A 20,207-nucleotide genomic window follows, 5' to 3' on the forward strand; every position below is an offset into this window, starting at 1 on the left:
ATGACCCAGGAGCTGGCGAGTGAGTCGAAGAAGCTGACCACCATCACGACACACAAGGGGTTGTTTGAGTACAACAGATGTCCGTTCGGGATTCGCTCGGCCGCCACAATCTTTCAGCAAAATGTGGAAAGCCTCCTCAAGTCGATTCCAGGGACGGTGGTTTTTCAGGACGACATCCTCATCACGGGGTGTGATACTGAAGAACACCTCCACAACCTGGAGGAGGTGCTACGCAGACTGGACCGGGTAGGTCTGCGACTGAAAAAGGCGAAGTGCGTCTTCCTAGCTCCAGAGGTAGAATTCCTGGGAATGAGGGTAGCAGCAGACGGGATCAGCCCTACTGCATCCAAGACGGAAGCGATCCAGAGAGCACCCAGACCCCGTAACACGACGGAGCTGCGTTCGTTCCTGGGGCTCCTGAACTATTTTGGTAACTTTCTTCCCAAATTGAGCACGCTGCTAGAGCCGCTACACGTGCTCCTACGCAAAGGTCGCGAATGGGTCTGGGGGGACAGCCAGGAAAGGGCTTTTGACAGTGCACGCAACTTGTTATGTTCCAACAATCTGTTAATGTTATATGGCCCATGTAAGAAACTTGTGTTAACGTGCGATGCATCGTCCTATGGTGTCGGATGTGTGTTGCAGCATGTTAATGCCAAGGGTCAGTTACAGTCGGTAGCTTATGCCTCCAGGAGTCTGTCCCAGGCAGAAAGGGGCTATGGGATGGTAGAAAAGTAGGCGCTCGCATGTGTATATGCAGTAAAAAAAAATGCACCAGTACCTGTTTGGCAGGAAATTTGAGCTGGAGACAGATCACAAACCCCTAACGTCCCTTTTGGCCGACAACAAGGCCATAAATGCAAATGCGTTGGCCCGCATAGAGGTGGGCACTCATGTTAGCCGCCTATGACTACACAATTCGGCACAGACCGGGCACCGAAAACTGCGCCGATGCACTCAGCAGGTTCCCACTAGCCACCACTGAGGGGGCAACTGAGCATGCTGCTGAGATGGTCATGGCTGTTGAAGCTTTCGAGAGCGAAAGTTCACCTGTGACAGCCCGTCAGATTAAAGTCTGGACAAATAAAGACCCGCTACTGTCTTTAGTCAAGAAATGTGTCCTGAATGGGGACTGGGCAGCCACGTACAGGGCATGCCCTGAGGAATTTAAACTGTTTCACAGGCGCAAGGATGAACTCTCGATTAAGGCCGATTGCCTACTGTGGGGAAACCGAGTAGTCATGCCCCAAAGGGGCAGAGAGGTGTTTATCAGAGAACTTCACAATGAGCACCCGAGCATTGTCATGATGAAGCCAATTGCCAGTTCACACGTTTGGTGGCCAGGGATAGATGCAGAACTGGAATTCTGTGTTCGCAGGTGCAACACGTGTGCTCAGCTGGGCAACGCACTCAGGGAAGGCCCCCTTAGCCCCTGGTCCTGGCCCGCCAAGCCATGGTCACACATCCATGCGGACTACGAATGTCCTTTCATGGGAAAAATGTTTTTGCTTGCAGTAGACGCCTACCTCAAATGGATCGAGTGTGACATTTTAAATTCAAGCACATCCTCTGCCACGGTAGAAAGTCTACGGGCAATATTCGCCACCCATGGTCTACCGGACATCTTGGTCAGTGACAATGGCCCGTGCTTCACAAGCACTGAATTCTAGGACATCATGGCAGGCAATGGAATCAACCATGTTAGAACGGCACCGTTCAAGCCGGCCTCAAACGGCCAGGCAGAATGAGCAGTGCAGATAATCAAACAGGGGATGCTCAGAATCCAAGGGGGTTCCCCACAAAGCCGCTTATCACGCCTCCTGTTGGCCAATAGATCCCGACCACAATCGCTCACAGGGGTTCCACCCGCAGAGCTGCTAATGAAAAGGACACTCAAAACCAGGATATCCCTTATACACCCTACTGTGAAAGAGCAGGCACCGGTCACAATGTGACAGGAATGCGAGGGCGCGATGTATTGATGTAAATGACCCTGTTTTTGTCCTCAACTACGCTGCAGGGCCCAAATGGCTCGCAGGCACTGTGATTGCAAAAGAGGGAAATAGGATTCTGGTAGTTAAACTTACCAATGGACAAATCTGCCGCAAACACGTGGATCAAACTAAAAGGAGGTTCAGCAACCCCATAGAAGAAGCAGAGGAAGAACACGATATAGAGTTCACTCCACCACAGGTGACCGAACACCGGAACCAAAGGGAGGAGAGCCCAGTCACTGTGGGCAGTCCGGACAGACCTGAGGCACTGCAAACAGCCGACACTCAGGCCAGCGCCCAACAACCGGAGCCCCAACTCAGGCGCTCTACAAGGGAGCGTAAACCACCAGAGAGACTCAACCTGTGATCCCAATAAGACTTTGGGGGGGGAGGTGATGTCATGTATTCTAATGTCATTGTAACCCATGTATAAGCTGACCTAAGTTGTACACCTTGAGAACAAGGTGGTGAACTTGTGAGAGACACTCCTAACCTGGACTTTCAGGTATAAAAGGGGAAGCTCCACCCACCTTCATCATTTGAGGTCTTGGTAATAAAGGTAACTGGTCACAGAGTGACCTTCTGTCAAGTATGGGCCTCGTGTGCATTTATACTGTATAGTAAGAACATATCACTGCGGACCACCTTGGGAAGGCCCCAGACTTTATCCGGACCAAGGAACATGATCTCAGAGGAGATCCCTTCTGGTGACGGTGAGATGAATTCACATTGACTGATAGCTGGGATTGTCTTCCAAGGCGAGATTGAGCAGGTTGGGCCCATATTCTCTGGAGCTTAGAAGAATGAGGTGATCTCATTGAAACATATAAGATTCTGAGGGGGATTAACAGGGTAGATGCCGAGGCTGTTTCCCCTGGCTAGAGTGTCTAGAACCAGGGGTCACCATCTCAGGATAAGAGGTCAGCCATTTAAAAGAAAGTAAACATAGAAACATAGAAAATAGGTGCAGGAGTGGGCCATTCGGCCCTTCGAGCCTGCACCGCCATTCAATAAGATCATGGCAGATCATTCACCTCAGTACCCCTTTCCTGCTTTCTCTCCATACCCCTTGATCCCTTTAGCTGTAAGGACCATATCTAACTCCCTCTTGAATATATCCAATGAACTGGACTCAACAACGGTGACAGATTAGGAAAAGGGGAGGTGCAACGAGACCTGGGTGTCATGGTACATCAGTCATTGAAAGTTGGCATGCAGGTACAGCAGGTGGTGAAGAAGGCAAATGGTATGTTGGCCTTCATAGCGAGGGGATTTGAGTATAGGAGCAGGGAGGTCTTACTGCAGTTGTACTGGACCTTGGTGAGGCCTTACCTGGAATATTGTGTTCTGTTTTGGTCTCCTAATCTGAGGAAGGTTGTTCTTGCTATCGAGGGAGTGCAGCGAAAGTTCACCAGACTGATTCCCGGGATGGCAGGACCGACATATGAGGAGAGATTGGATCAACTGGGCCTTTATTCACTGGAGTTTAGAAGGATGAGAAGGGATCTCATAGAAACGTATAAGATTCTGATGGGACTGGACAGGTTAGATGCAGGAAGAATGTTCCCAATTATGGGGAAGTCCAGAACCAGGGGACACAGTCTAAGGATAAGGGGTAAGCCATTTAGGACTGAGATGAGGAGAAACTTCTTCACTCAGAGAGTTGTTAACCTGTGGAATTCCCTGCCGCAGAGAGTTGTTGAGGCCAGTTCATTGGATATATTCAAGAGGGAGTTGGATATGACCCTTACGGCTAAAGGGATCAAGGGGTATGGAGAGAAAGCAGGAAAGGGGTACTGAGGGAATGATCAGACATGATCTTATTGAATGTGGTGCAGGCTCGAAGGGCCGAATGGCCTACTCCTGCTCCACCATTCAATAAGATCATGGCTGATCCTAATTCTAAAGCTCTGATCTTAAATGTGACACAATATTAATGACCAGAGACAGAGCTTTGTTTGAATTCTTTATTACATGATACCCACCAACAATGATAAATATTTTTCCCCTGTCAGGAAGATTACATTTCACCATAACCCTCTTCAACAAAATATAAAGAAACTTAACTGCAGGGCCGAGGCTGTCAGTGCCAGACACCAGGAGATTTGGACAAAGTACATGTGAAATATTTAAATGGTGACACCAAATCTGGTTTTATAGAGACCTGTGGACTGGAGGAGGCAGGAGAGACTGAGGGAGGGGAGGGGGGTCCCACAGTTCGAGGGGAGACTGAGGGAGAGGAGGGGGTCCCACAGTTCGAGGGGAGACGGAGGGAGGGGAGGAGTCCCACAGTTCGAGGGGAGACGGAGGGAGGGGAGAAGCCCCACAGTTCGAGGGGAGACGGAGGGAGGGGAGAAGCCCCACAGTTTGAGGGGAGACTGAGGGAGGGGAGGGGTCCCACAGTTCGAGGCTCTGGGTAAGAATGAGTTGGGGTCAGAGAATGTGCGATGGGACAGGGTGAGGATGAGGGGGAGGGGAGAGTGAGGCAGACGGGGATTTGGAGGTTGGGAGGGACAAGAGGGGGAGGTTCAGAGAACAGACCAGAATATTGCACAAAGCGAGGAGTCTGGCTGGACCAGCGAGCGATTAGCGTGCGTTACATTAGACAGCAGTGTAAAGACCGGCGCTACAATTGAAACTCTGCTCCATGCCGTGGCCTGTGGTGAGGGGGGAGCGAGTGTTCCCACGGTTGGTGAATCGAGGCACCAGGAAGGGTTTCAAACCGTCCACGTTCACCAGCTGACCTTAGAAACCTAATTCCAAAACAAAACAGGATTTTGAGGTTTAAAGGAACTCGTTTCTACAGAGATGCATGCCAATCACTAGTTAAACATTAGTTAAATCACTAGTTAAAATTCCGTATTTCCCTCATCGTCCATCCCATTCCTTGTCCGAGAGGAAATGTTAATCATCGATCTTTGCGGCACGGGAGGAGGCCATTCGGCCCATCGTGTCCGTGCCGGCCGACCAAGAGCTACCCAGCCTAATCCCACTTTCCCGCTCTCGGTCCGTAGCCCTGCAGGTTACGGCACTTCAGGTGCACATCCAAATACTGTTTAAATGTGGTGAGGGTTTCTGCCTCTACCACCCTTTCAGGCCGTGAGTTCCAGACCCCCACCACCCTCTGGGTGAAGAAATTTCCCCTCAAATCCCCTCTAAACCTCCCCCCAATTACTTTAAATCTATTCCCCCTGGTTGTTGACCTCTCTGCCAAGGGAAACAGGTCCTTCCTATCCACTATCCAGGCCCCTCTTAATTTTTATACACCTCGATCAGGTCTCCCCTCAGCCTCCTCTGTTCCAAAGAAAACAGACCCAGCATCTCCAATCTTTCCTCATCACCAAAATGAACTTGGGCTGAATGCAGGGAACGTGTTTGCCAATGGCCCCTGGGCACTGGGCTGAGAGCGTTAAAACCCATTTCACATTGGGTGTGTTGCAGGCAGTACATTGACCATTCGTTGGCCTGGACTGTAGGTCAAGTACCAAAGGTGAAGGTTCACCTACTGGTCCCAGTGCTCAAGCATGCGGCTCCCGAGTCTCCGCTTGTTGCAAAATACGGATTAAACGCGAGGATAGGTCAGGAAACAGGTAAAGGTAAAAAACGGGATGAGGTCCTACGAAACGAATTTAGGGAGCTAGGGGCTAAATTAAAAAGTAGGACCTCAAAAGTAGTAATCTCAGGATTGCTACCAGTGCCACGTGCTAGTCAGAGTAGGAATCGCAGGATAGCGCAGATGAATACGTGGCTTGAGCAGTGGTGCAGAAGGGAGAGATTCAAATTCCTGGGACATTGGAACCGGTTCTGGGGGAGGTGGGACCAGTACAAACCGGACGGTCTGCACCTGGGCAGGACCAGAACCAATGTCCGAGGGGGAGTGTTTGCTAGTGCTGTTGGGGAGGAGTTAAACTAATATGGCAGGGGGATGGGAACCTATGCAGGGAGACAGAGGGAAACAAAAAGGAGACAAAAGCAAAAGACAGAAAGGAGATGAGTAAAAGTGGAGGGCAGAGAAACCCAAGGCAAAAAACTAAAAGGGCCACTGTACAGCAAAATTCTAAAGGGTCAAAGTGTAATAAAAAGGCAAGCCTGAAAGCTCGGTGCCTCAATGCGAGGAGTATTCGGAACCCAGGAGAGGGCTCTGAGCTAGTTAGAGTGGGTGAGAGCTCAGATGAACAGGATCTCAAGAAAGAATGCAAAAGGCAGGAGGCAACAGAGCAGAGTAGCACTGGGGTAAGTGTAAACCACAAGGTGAAAGGAAGGGACAATATGTATGAATATAAAGGGGCTGCAGGAGGGGTCAAAACTAAAAATCATGGTTTAAAAACTAGTATTAAAACACTCTACCTAAACGCACGCAGCATTCAAAATAGTTGACGGCACAAATCATTACAAATGGGTATGATTTGGTGGCCATTACAGAAACGTGGTTGCAGGGTGGTCAAGACTGGGAATTAAACATACAGGGGTACCTGACAATTCGGAAAGATAGACAAGAAGGGAAAGGAGGTGGGGCAGCTCTGTTAATAAAGGATGGTATCAGGGCAGTTGTGAGAGACGATATTGGCTCCAATGAACAAAATGTTGAATCATTGTGGGTGGAGATTAGAGATAGTAAGGGGAAAAAGTCACTGGTGGACATAGTTTATAGGCCCCCAAATATTAACTTCACGATGGGGCGGGCAATAATCAAGGGAATAATAGAGGCATGTGAAAAAGGAACGGCAGTAATCATGGGGGATTTTAACCTACATATCGATTGGTCAAATCAAATCGCACTGGGCAGCCTGGAGGAGGAATTCATAGAATGCATACGGGATTGTTTCTTAGAACAGTATGTTACAGAACCTACAAGGGAGCAAGCTATCTTAGATCTGGTCCTGTGTAATGAGACAGGAAAAATAAACGATCTCCTAGTAAAAGATCCTCTTGGAATGAGTGATCACAGTGTGGTTGAATTTGTAATACAGATTGAGGGTGAGGAAGTAGTGTCTCAAACGAGCGTACTATGCTTAAACAAAGGGGACTACAGTGGGATGAGGGCAGAGTTGGCTAAAGTAGACTGGAAACACAGACTAAACGGTGGCACCATTGAGGAACAGTGGAGGACTTTTAAGGAGCTCTTTCATAGTGCTCAACAAAAATATATTCCAGTGAAAAAGAAGGGCGGTAAGAGAAGGGATAACCAGCCGTGGATAACCAAGGAAATAAAGGAGAATATCAAATTAAAAACCAATGCGTACAAGGTGGCCAAGGTTAGTGGGAAAATAGAAGATTGGGAAAATTTTAAACGACAGCAATGAATGACTAAGAAAGCAATAAAGAAAGGAAAGATAGATTACGAAAGTAAACTTGCGCAAAACATAAAAACAGATAGTAAAAGCTTTTACAGATATATAAAACGGAAAAGTGTGACTAAAGTAAATGTTGGTCCCTTAGAAGATGAGAAGGGGGTTTAATAATGGGAAATGTGGAAATGGCTGAGACCTTCAACAATTATTTTGCTTCAGTCTTCACAGTGGAAGACACAAAAACCATGCCAAAAATTGCTGGTCACAGGAATGTGGGAAGGGAGGACCTTGAGACAATCACTATCACTAGGGGGGTAGTGCTGGACAGGCTAATGGGACTCAAGGTAGACAAGTCCCCTGGTCCTGATGAAATGCATCCCAGGGTATTAAAAGAGATGGCGGAAGTTATAGCAGATGCATTTGTTATAATCTACCAAAATTCTCTGGACTCTGGGGAGGTACCAGCGGATTGGAAAGCAGCTAATGTAACGACTCTGTTTAAAAAAGGGGGCAGGTAACTATAGGCCGGTTAGTTTAACATTTGTATTGGGGAAAATGCTTGAAACTATTATTAAAGGAAGAAATAACAGGACATCTAGATAGGAATAGTGAATCAAGCAGACACAACATGGATTCATGAAGGGGAAATCATGTTTAACTAATTTACTGGAATTCTTTGAGGATATAACGAGCATGGTGGATAGAGGTGTACCGATGGATGTGGTGTATTTAGATTTCCAAAAGGCATTCGCTAAGGTGCCACACAAAAGGTTACTGCAGAAGATAAAGGTACGCGGAGTCAGAGGAAATGTATTAGCATGGATCGAGAATTGGCTGGCTAACAGAAAGCAGAGAGTCGGGATAAATGGGTCCTTTTCAGGTTGGAAATCGGTGGTTAGTGGTGTGCCACAGGGATCGGTGCTGGGACCACAACTGTTTACAATATACATAGATGACCTGGAAGAGGGGACAGAGTGTAGTGTAACAAAATTTGCAGATGACACAAAGATTAGTGGGAAAGCGGGTTGTGTAGAGGACAGAGAGGCTGCAAAGAGATTTAGATAGGTTAAGCAAATGGGCTAAGGTTTGGCAGATGGAATACAATGTCGGAAAGTGTGAGGTCATCCACCTTGGAAAAAACAAACAGTAAAAGGGATTATTATTTGAATGGGGAGAAATTACAACATGCTGTGGTGCAAAGGGACCTGGGGGTCCTTGTGCATGAATCCCAAAAAGTTAGTTTGCAGGTGCAGCAGGTAATCAGGAAGGCGAATGGAATGTTGGCCTTCATTGCAAGAGGGATGGAGTACAAAAGCAGGGAGGTCCTGCTGCAACTGTATAGGGTATTGGTGAGGCCGCACCTGGAGTACTGCGTGCAGTTTTGGTCACCTTACTTAAGGAAGGATATACTAGCTTTGGAGGGGGTACAGAGACAATTCACTCGGCTGATTCCAGAGATGAGCGGGTTAACTTATGATGATAGATTGAGTAGACTGGATCTTTACTCGGAGTTCAGAAGGATGAGGGGTGATCTTATAGAAACATTTAAAATAATGAAAGGGATAGACAAGATAGAGGCAGAGAGGTTGTTTCCAATAGTCGGGGAGACTAGAACTAGGGGGCACAGCCTCAAAATACGGGCGAGCCAATTTAAAACCGAGTTGAGAAGGAATTTCTTCTCCCAGAGGGTTGTGAATCTGTGGAATTCTGTGCCCAAGGAAGCAGTTGAGGCTAGCTCATTGAATGTATTCAAGTCACAGATAGATAGATTTTTAACCAATAAGGGAATTAAGGGTTACGGGGAGAGGGCGGGTAAGTGGAGCTGAGTCCACGGCCAGATCAGCCATGATCTTGTTGAATGGCGGAGCAGGCTCGAGGGGCTAGATGGCCTACTCCTGTTCCTAATTCTTATGTTCTTATGTAGGAGGACCAGGAGGAAATATTCCTCATTGGTTACGAGCAGCAAGGTCAAAGGTGAAGCATGGGCAATGCCACAGATGGTCTATTGGCTTCTCCAATGGGACGTCACCATTTGGACCCACGGTTCCCCAGCTCTGGGTCATTTCCTCATCTCATGTCCGGGTGTGTTATGATCGCGATTGATCGCTGTGCCTGGTCAGCAACTCCCATTATCATTGGATGGTGTGGCTACCAGGGTGGTGAGAAGGTGGATGAGATGGGCCGTTGTTATTGTTAATCTGACAATGACCATGTTCTGTGGCTATAAACACGACAGAACTCCAGCTTATATGATGGGACACTGAGTTACTCGAACGTTTGGTTCTGGGATAGCTAGAAGCAGCTCAACTGGCAATTATTCCGAACGTTAATCGCATTCATCATCATAGGCAGTCCCCCGGAATCGAGGAGGACTTACTTCCACTCCCAAAGTGAGTTCTCTGGTGGCTGAACAGTCCGATACGAGAGCCACAGACCCGGTTACAGGTGGGACAGACATTCGTCGGGGGAAGGGGTGGGTGGGGCTGGTTTGCCGCGCGCTCCTTCCGCTGCCTGCGCTTGGCCTCTTCACGCTCTTTGCGTCGAGACTCGAAGAACTCAACACCCTCCTGGATGCACTTTCTCCACCTCGGGCGGTCTGCGGCCAGGGCCTCCCAGGTGTCAGTGGTGATGTCGCACTTTACCAGGGAGGTTTTGAGGGTGGTCCTTGTAACGTTTCCGCTGCCCACCTTTGGCTCGTTTACCATGAAGGAGCTCCGCATAAAGCATTTGTTTAGGGAGTCTCGTATCTGGCATGTGTACTATGTGGCCTGCCCAGTGAAGCTGATCGAGTGTGGTCAGTGCTTCAATACTGGGGATGTTGGCCTGGTCGAGGACACTGATGTTGGTGCGTCTGTCCTCCCAGGGGATTTGCAGGATCTTGCGGAGACATCGTTGGTGATATATCTCCAGCGACTTGAGGTGCCTTCTGTACATTGTCCATGCCTCAGATCCATACAGGAGGGTGGGTATTACTACAGCCCTGTAGACCATGAGTTTGGTGGTAGATTTGAGGGCCTGGTCTTCAAACACTCTTTTCCGCAGGCGGCCGAAGGCTGCACTGGCGCACTGGAGGCGGTGTTGAATCTCTGCATCAATGTCTGCCTTTGTTGACAAGAGGCTCCAGAGATTAGGAAAAGGGGAGGTGCAACGAGACCTGGGTGTCATGGTACATCAGTCATTGAAGGTTGGCATGCAGGTACAGCAGGCGGTTAAGAAAGCAAATGGCATGTTGGCCTTCATAGCGAGGGGATTTGAGTACAGGGGCAGGGAGGTGTTGCTACAGTTGTACAGGGCGTTGGTGAGGCCACACCTGGAGTATTGTGTACAGTTTTGGTCTCCTAACTTGAGGAAGGACATTCTTGCTATTGAGGGAGTGCAGCGAAGGTTCACCAGACTGATTCCCGGGATGGCGGGACTGACATATCAAGAAAGACTGGGCTTGTATTCACTGGAGTTCAGAAGAATGAGAGGGGACCTCATAGAAACGTTTAAAATTCTGACGGGTTTCGACAGGTTAGATGCAGGAAGAATGTTCCCAATGTTGGGGAAGTCCAGAACCAGGGGTCACAGTCTAAGGATAAGGGGTAAGCCATTTTGGACCGAGATGAGGAGAAACTTCTTCACCCAGAGAGTGGTGAATCTGTGGAATTCTCTACCACAGAAAGTTGTTGAGGCCAATTCACTAAATATATTCAAAAAGGAGTTAGATGTAGTCCTTACTACTAGGGGGATCAAGGGGTATGGCAAGAAAGCAGGAATGGGGTACTGAAGTTACATGTTCAGCCATGAACTCATTGAATGGCGGTGCAGGCTCGAAGGGCCGAATGGCCTACTCCTGCACCTAGTTTCTATGTTTCTATATGGGAAGTGGTCCACGTTGTCCAGGGTCGTGCCGTGGATTTTGATGACTGGGGGGGCAGTGCTGTGCGACGATGACAGGCTGGTGAAGAAACTTTGTCTCACGGACGTTAAGCGTAAGGCCTATGCTTTCATATGCCCCAGTGAATACATCGACTATATCCTGGAGTTCAGCCTCTGTATGTGCGCAGACGCAGGCATCGTCTGCGTACTGTAGCTCAACGACAGAGGTTGGGGTGGTCTTGGACCTGGCCTGGAGGCGACGTGGGTTAAACAGCTTCCCACTGGTTCTGTAGTTTAGTTCAATCCAGCGGGAGATATTCAGCTTATCGAGCTGTGCCTGGTCTCCAGTCGCCTTGGACCCCCTTGCCACTGGACCAAGACCTTGTTCAGCTAAGCCCTGTGGCTGCTGGTTAAAAAACTCACGCACAGGCATCTTCCACTCAACGTTAATCGCATTAAGAAGGAGGTTAATCACACCGATCCTTCCCCTCAGGGGGGTCCGTGTACCGATCGTGGGGTCCTGCAGACCTCCCCCCCCATTACCGCTGGGGTGGCCGTGTGCTGGGACATCCCACACCAACGTAACCGGGCCCACACAGCGAAACATAGCTCCTCCCCCTCCCCCTCCCCCCAATCCCCCCCCCTCCCCCATCTCCATCCCTCCCCCTCCATCTCCCTCCCTCCACCCCCCCTCTCCACAATCCCCCTCCCCACTCCTCCACTTCTCCCCCTTCCCACCCCTTCCCCAATCCCAGTTGTGCTGGAAAGGGTTTGGGGCACCATACAACTCAATGAACTGACTGCGAGTGCAGGATTGCGCACAGAGCACGGACTTGAGGAGTGGGCAAACCGAGGTTCTGTGTGTCCTGAAGGCATTCTCGGGGTCCAACAGTTTTACCCGAGGTGGGTGATATCTCAGCCTCCCTCCCCACAGGGAGAGGTAAAACATTTCTTTCTTTGTGAATTACATTGAGTTTTACAGCCCAGAATCCGGCCACTCGGCCCGGCAGGTCGATACCAGTGTTCATGCTCCAGACCAGCCTCCCAACCCTCTCCATCTAACTATCACTATAACCCTCCATCCCCTTCTCCCTCATGTGTTTATCCAGCTTAACTACATCGATACTATTCCCCTCAACCCCTCCCTGTGGCAGCGAGTTGCACATTCTCACCGCTCTCTGGGGAAAGAGGTTTCTCCTGAATTCCCCATTGGGTTTATTTCTATCTTAGTGATGGGCCGTAGGTTTGGACGATATTCTCTGTAGAGAAAAATCTTCTCTACATCTACCCCATCGAACCCTTTCATAACCTTGAAAACCTCGATCAGGGCAGTGTCCAGCCTTCTCCTTTCTAGAGGAGAGACCCAGCCTGTCCAGTCACTCCTGATAGAATAATCTCCGTTCTGGTATCATCCCAGTAAATATTGTTGGCCTCAGTGCCTCTGCATCCTTTTATAATATGGGGTCTTTGCAATTGGTTATTTTTATTGACCCCCTGGTTCTGATCTCCCCCCCACAAGTTGAAACACCTTCTCTACATCCACCCTATCAAACCCCTTCACAATACTACAGAATCGACATAAGAACATAAGAACATAAGAAATAGGAGCAGGAGTGGACCATACGGCCCCTCGAGCCTGCTCCGCCATTTAATACAATCAGGGCTGATCCGATCATGGACTCAGGTCCACTTCCCTGCCCGCTCCCCTTATTCCATCGGTTAAGAAACTGTCTATTTCTGTCTTAAATATATTCAATGTCCCAGCCTCCACAGCTCTCTGAGGCAGCGAATTCCACAGATTTACAACCCTCAGAGAAGAAATTCCTCCTCATCTCAGTTTTAAATGGGCAGCCCCTTATTCCAAGATCATGCCCTCTAGTTCTAGTCTCCTCCATCAGTGGAAACATCCTCTCTGCATCCACCTTGTCAAACCCCCTCATAATCTTATACATTTCGATAAAATCACCTCTCATTCTTCTGAATTCCAATGAGTAGAGGCCCAACCTACTCATAAATATGGAAACCAAAACTGCACGCAGTATTCCAGGTGTGGCCTCACCAATACCCTGTATAACTTAGTTAGCCAATCCTCTATCCATGCTAATATATTACCCCCAACCCCGTGAACTTTTATCTGTGCAGTAACCTTTTATGTGGCACCTTGTCAAATGCCTTCTGGAAGTCCAAATACACCACATCCACTGGTTCCCCTTTATCCACCCTGTTCATTACATCCTCAAAGAACCTCTACCCAATTTCTTTCTTTCACACCTTCTCTTTCACACCATTTCAAGGATTTGAAAACTCAAGCGGAATATTTTCCTTCTTACGGGCTTTTGACTGTGTCCTGATTGAGGTTGCCTTTGGACCGATGGACGTGTTGACCACTCGGGTTACGGTGCCAGTGGCTGTATCTCCATCCCTGGAACACAAGGGCAGATAGTGGGCTATTCAACAACAACAACAACCTGTATTAATATAGCACCTTTAACGCAGTGAAACATCACACGGCGCTTCACACAAGTGTTGTACAATAGAAATTTGATACCGAGCCGCAGAAGTAGAAATTAGGGCAGGTGACCAAGAACGAGGTCGGTTTTAAGGAGCGTCTTGAAGGAGGACAGAGAGGTAGAGAGGCGGAGAGGTTTCAGGAGGGAGTTCCAGAGCTTGGGGTCCAGGCAACAGAAGGCACAGCCACCGATGGTGGAGTGATTATAATCAGGGATGGTCAGGAGGGCAGAATTGGAGGAGAGCAGACATCTCGGGGGGTTGTGGGGCTGGAGGAGATTACAGAGATAAGGAGGGGCGAGGCTATGATTTAAGAAAAGAAAGACTTGCATTTATATAGCGCCTTTCACGACCAACGGACATCTCAAAGCACATTCCAGCCAATGAAGTACTTTTGGAGTGTAGTCACTGTTATAATGTGGGAAATGTGGCAGCTTATTTGTGCACAGCAAGCTCCCACACACAGCAATGTGATAATGACCAGATAATCTGTTTTTGTTATGTTGATTGAGAGATAAATATTGGCCCCAGGACACCGGGGAGAACTCCCCTGCTCTTCTTCAAAATAGTGCCATGGGATCTTTTACATCCACCTGAGAGAGTAGACGGGGCCTCGGTTTAACATCTCATCTGAAAGACGGCACCTCCAACAGTGCGGGGCTCCCTCAGTACTGCCCCTCCGACAGTGCGGGGCTCCCTCAGTACTGCACTGGAGTGTCAGCCTGGATGTTTTTGAGCTCAAGTCCCTGGAGTGGGGCATGAACACACAATGTTCTGGCTTGGAGATGAGGATGTTGCCCACTGAGCCATGGCTGACACACATTAAAAGTACTTCACTGGCTGTGAAACAATTTGGGAGGTGCCAAGGTGGTGACAGGTGCTAGGGAAATGCCAGTTATTGTGGGCTGTGTGAGCTTACCTCTCCTCCTCTCCATCCAGAAGTTTCCGGTAGGTGGCAATCTCCATGTCCAGCGCCATTGTGGCGTTCATCAGTTCCTGGTACTCCCGCATCTGCTCAGCCATGTCTGTCTTGCCTTTGCGGAGTGCCTCCTGCAACTCGCTGATGTGGTGCTTGGCCTCGTTGATGGCCATCTGCCCACTGTCCTCTGCCTCCCTGATGCTGGACTCCAGTGAGGTGCGCTGCGGAAATCGAACGTTCAGTTACTGTTACCATGGAATGCCCAGGAGCCTCTGGCAACCGAAGATTCATCTCCGGGTGATGTAGCACAGGGAGGAGGCCACTCAGCCCATCGTGTGTGTGCCGGGTCTGTGACAGAGCGATCCCATCTGTCCCACACCCGCCCAGCTCCTTCCCCAAACACCTGCATTTTTTTCCCTCACCATTAAAAATAATTCTTTGAATGTTTTCTTTTATTCTTGAGAAAAATATTGGCACGTGAGGGCGAACTGAGGCCATTTCACTGAGTCACGCATCAACCAATCACACAAGGAAGATTCGGTTGGCGTGTTCAATTGGGCGTGAGAAGGCAGGGCACTGCAAGGATTGATGGGTCATGCAACCAATGGCGGGGGAGTGAGGGCGGGACACCATGTGATGCCACCACCAGGGTTATGTCCAATGTTGGTGACCCCTAGTGTTGAGCTATATTTCGATATTATCCCTGCTCTGCTCACACCAACTCATTCAAAACATCCGACGAATGATACCCTGAATCAAGATATGCTTCAAATGCTGTTATAAAATAATTTGTGTTAAAAACCCCCATTACATTGCTACTGGGCATTCATGAGCTACCCAAAGGGAAGGGACTGGGTCTGGCACGGGTTAGATACAGAGTAAAGCTCCCTCTGCACTGTCCCATCAAACACTCCCAGGGCAGGTACAGGGGGTTAGATACAGAGTAAAGCTCCCTCTACACTGTCCCATCAAACACTCCCAGGGCAGGTACAGGGGGTTAGATACAGAGTAAAGCTCCCTCTACACTGTCCCATCAAACACTCCCAGGGCAGGTACAGGGGTTTAGATACAGAGTAAAGCTCCCTCTACACTGTCCCATCAAACACTCCCAGGGCAGGTACAGCACGGGGTTAGATACAGAGTAAAGTTCCCTCTACACTGTCCCATCAAACACTCCCAGGGCAGGTACAGCACGGGGTTAGATACAGAGTAAAGCTCCCTCTACACTGTCCCATCAAACACTCCCAGGGCAGGTACAGCACGGGGTTAGATACAGAGTAAAGTTCCCTCTACACTGTCCCATCAAACACTCCCAGGGCAGGTACAGGGGGTTAGATACAGAGTAAAGCTCCCTCTACACTGTCCCCATCAAACACTCCCAGGGCAGGTACAGGGGGTTAGATACAGAGTAAAGCTCCCTCTACACTGTCCCATCAAACACTCCCAGGGCAGGTACAGGGGGTTAGATACAGAGTAAGACTCCCTCTACACTGTCCCATCAAACACTCCCAGGGCAGGTACAGGGGGTTAGATACAGAGTAAAGCTCCCTCTACACTGTCCCATCAAACACTCCCAGGGCAGGTACAGCACGGGGTTAGATACAGAGTAAAGTTCCCTCTACACTGTCCCATCAAACACTCCCAGGGCAGGTACAGCACGGGGTTAGATACAGAGTAAAGCTCCCTCTACACTGTCCCATCAAACACTCCCAGGGCAGGTACAGCACGGGGTTAGATACAGAGTAAAGCTCCCTCTACACTGTCCCATCAAACACTCCCAGGGCAGGTACAGCACGGGGTTAGATACAGAGTAAAGCTCCCTCTACACTGTCCCATCAAACACTCCCAGGGCAGGTACAGCACGGGGTTAGATACAGAGTAAAGCTCCCTCTACACTGTCCCATCAAACACTCCCAGGGCAGGTACAGGGGGTTAGATACAGAGTAAAGCTCCCTCTACACTGTCCCATCAAACACTCCCAGGACAGGTACAGCATGGGGTCAGATACAACATGTGTGAATAATGTCGGATTGAGCTTCTGGTCCTAGTTGTAGTGAGAGTACTCTCACACTGCTGGTTGGGATGTAGATTGAATGAGTGACCGGTTCCTGAAGCCCCTCCTTCAGGTAATGGTGACATTGGGTGGTGTACGGGGCGTCAGGTCCATACCTGGTTCTGAAGCCCGTCAATGTCAGACTTCATCCTCTGCATGTAGCGGTTCAGCTCAGTAAACTCGTTCTTGGTGTTCCTGAGCTCATCATTCTGTCTCGTCTTGTCGTTCTCCAGGTCCAGTAACTGTGGACAAGCAGAGCGGACATCAGCTGCATGGTCCAGCCGGTGTGTGTCATCGAGTGACCGCGCGGGGGGGGGAAGAGACCGAGTGACCGCGCGGGGGGAAAGAGACCGAGTGACCGCGCGGGGGGGAAGAGACCGAGTGACCGCACGGGGGGGGGGAAAGAGACCGAGTGACCGCACGGGGGGAAAGAGACCGAGTGACCGCACGGGGGGGGAAGAGACCGAGTGACCGCACGGGGGGGGAAGAGACCGAGTGACCGCACGGGGGGGGAAGAGACCGAGTGACCGCACGGGGGGGGAAGAGACCGAGTGACCGCACGGGGGGGGGGAAGAGACCGAGTGACCGCACGGGGGGGGAAGAGACCGAGTGACCGCACGGGGGGGGGAAGAGACCGAGTGACCACGCGGGGGGAAAGAGACCGAGTGACCGCGCGGGGGGAAAGAGACCGAGTGACCGCGCGGGGGGAAAGAGACCGAGTGACCGCACGGGGGGAAAGAGACCGAGTGACCGCACGGGGGGGGAAGAGACCGAGTGACCGCACGGGGGGGGGGGAAGAGACCGAGTGACCGCGGGGGGGGAAGAGACCGAGTGACCGCGCGGGGGGGGGAAGAGACCGAGTGACCGCGCGGGGGGGGGAAGAGACCGAGTGACCGCACGGGGGGGGGGAAGAGACCGAGTGACCGCACGGGGGGGGGGGAAAGAGACCGAGTGACCGCACGGGGGGGGGGGAAAGAGACCGAGTGACCGCGCGGGGGGGGAAAGAGACCGAGTGACCGCACGGGGGGGGGGGAAAGAGACCGAGTGACCGCGCGGGGGGAAAAAGACCGAGTGACCGCGCGGGGGGGGGAAGAGACCGAGTGACCGCACGGGGGGGGGGAAGAGACCGAGTGACCGCACGGGGGGGGGGGAAGAGACCGAGTGACCGCACGGGGGGAAAGAGACCGAGTGACCGCACGGGGGGAAAGAGACCGAGTGACCGCGCGGGGGGGGAAGAGACCGAGTGACCGCACGGGGGGGGGAAGAGACCGAGTGACCGCACGGGGGGGGAAAGAGACCGAGTGACCGCACGGGGGGAAAGAGACCGAGTGACCGCACGGGGGGGGGAAGAGACCGAGTGACCGCACGGGGGGGGAAAGAGACCGAGTGACCGCACGGGGGGGGGGAAAGAGACCGAGTGACCGCACGGGGGGAAAGAGACCGAGTGACCGCACGGGGGGGGGAAGAGACCGAGTGACCGCACGGGGGGAAAGAGACCGAGTGACCGCACGGGGGGGGGAAGAGACCGAGTGACCGCACGGGGGGGGGGAAAGAGACCGAGTGACCGCGCGGGGGGAAAGAGACAGAGTGACCGCACGGGGGGGGGGAAAGAGACCGAGTGACCGCACGGGGGGGGGGAAAGAGACCGAGTGACCGCACGGGGGGGGGGGGGAAAGAGACCGAGTGACCGCGCGGGGGGAAAGAGACAGAGTGACCGCACGGGGGGGGGGGAAAGAGACCGAGTGACCGCACGGGGGGGGGGAAAGAGACCGAGTGACCGCACGGGGGGGGGGGGGAAAGAGACCGAGTGACCGCACGGGGGGGAAGAGACCGAGTGACCGCACGGGGGGGAAGAGACCGAGTGACCGCACGGGGGGAAAGAGACCGAGTGACCGCACGGGGGGGAAGAGACCGAGTGACCGCACGGGGGGGGGGAAGAGAAGAGACCGAGTGACCGCACGGGGGGGGAAAGAGACCGAGTGACCGCACGGGGGGGGAAGAGACCGAGTGACCGCACGGGGGGGGGGGAAAGAGACCGAGTGACCACGCGGGGGGGGGGGGAAGAGAAGAGACCGAGTGACCGCACGGGGGGAAAGAGACCGAGTGACCGCGCGGGGGGAAAGAGACCGAGTGACCGCACGGGGGGGGAAGAGACCGAGTGACCGCACGGGGGGGGGAAGAGACAGAGTGACCGCACGGGGGGAAAGAGACAGAGTGACCGCGGGGGGGGGAAAGAGACCGAGTGACCGCACGGGGGGAAAGAGACCGAGTGACCGCACGGGGGGGAAAGAGACCGAGTGACCGCACGGGGGGGGGAAGAGACCGAGTGACCGCGGGGGGGGGGAAAGAGACCGAGTGACCGCACGGGGGGAAAGAGACCGAGTGACCGCACGGGGGGGGGAAGAGACCGAGTGACCGCACGGGGGGGGGAAGAGACCGAGTGACCGCACGGGGGGGGGAAGAGACCGAGTGACCGCACGGGGGGAAAGAGACCGAGTGACCGCACGGGGGGAAAGAGACCGAGTGACCGCACGGGGGGGGGAAGAGACCGAGTGACCGCACGGGGGAGAAGAGACCGAGTGACCGCACGGGGGGGGTTAAGAGAGAGACTGTGTCTACACTTGGAAAGTTAATTGGCTGTAAAGTGCTGTGGGACGCCCTGCTGTAGTGATAGGCGCTATATAAATACAAGGTCTTTCTTGCACAGAGGAAGAGTAGCAACAGGATATTATTTTTCGAATGTCAGCGGCCGGGCACTGGGATGAGCTGAGAGGAGAAGGGGTCCGACCTTATTCTGGTACCAGCTCTCGGCCTCAGCCTTGTTCCTGGCTGCCACCTCCGCGTGCTGACGTTTCATGTCCTCAATCATTTGCTTCATGTCCAGTTGCCGGCTGTTGTTGACCTTCAGGGTAACGGCCGTGTTCTGAATCTGGGACTGAAGTTCCTGGATCTCCTGCAATTGGACATTTCACAACCGGTTAGGTCTCGTGAGCTCCTCTGCGCAGTTTAGCTCACACATCGTTACTCCGACTGGGAGTGTAAAGCTCCCTCTACATTGTCCCATTAAACATTCCCAGGGCAGGTACAGGGGGTTAGATAGAGAGTAAAGCTCCCTCTACACTGTCCCATCAAACACTCCCAGGGCAGGTACAGGGGGTTAGATACAGAGTAAAGCTCCCTCGACACTGTCCCATCAAACACTCCCAGGGCAGGTACAGGGGGTTAGATACAGAGTAAAGCTCCCTCTACACTGTCCCATCAAACACTCCCAGGGCAGGTACAGCACGGGGTTAGATACAGAGTAAAGCTCCCTCTACACTGTCCCATCAAACACTCCCAGGGCAGGTACAGGGGGTTAGATACAGAGTAAAGCTCCCTCTACACTGTCCCATCAAACACTCCCAGGGCAGGTACAGCACGGGGTTAGATACAGAGTAAAGCTCCCTCTGCACTGTCCCATCAAACACTCCCAGGGCAGGTACAGCACGGGGTTAGATACAGAGTAAAGCTCCCTCTACACTGTCCCATCAAACACTCCCAGGGCAGGTACAGCACGGGGTTAGATACAGAGTAAATCTCCA

At 51.8% G+C, this 20,207-nt stretch overlaps 1 protein-coding gene across 1 annotated transcript in view; it reads right to left on the minus strand.

The window, feature by feature from the left end:
* Window positions 1–3,947: 3,947 nt before the first annotated feature.
* LOC139259625 (keratin, type II cytoskeletal 8-like) overlaps window positions 3,948–20,207 on the minus strand; it is a 32,608-nt gene continuing 16,348 nt past the window's right edge. The window contains exons 4-8 of the mRNA XM_070875123.1: window positions 19,415–19,579; window positions 16,743–16,868; window positions 14,574–14,794; window positions 13,477–13,568; window positions 3,948–4,747 (exon numbers count right to left, since the gene is read on the minus strand). Of these exons, the coding sequence (XP_070731224.1) occupies window positions 4,740–4,747; window positions 13,477–13,568; window positions 14,574–14,794; window positions 16,743–16,868; window positions 19,415–19,579 (612 nt within the window). The 3' untranslated portion in view covers window positions 3,948–4,739. The remainder of the gene's footprint in view (window positions 4,748–13,476; window positions 13,569–14,573; window positions 14,795–16,742; window positions 16,869–19,414; window positions 19,580–20,207) is intronic.

This window comes from Pristiophorus japonicus, chromosome 3 (assembly GCF_044704955.1).
Source record: "Pristiophorus japonicus isolate sPriJap1 chromosome 3, sPriJap1.hap1, whole genome shotgun sequence".
Classification (NCBI taxonomy): domain Eukaryota; kingdom Metazoa; phylum Chordata; class Chondrichthyes; family Pristiophoridae; genus Pristiophorus; species Pristiophorus japonicus.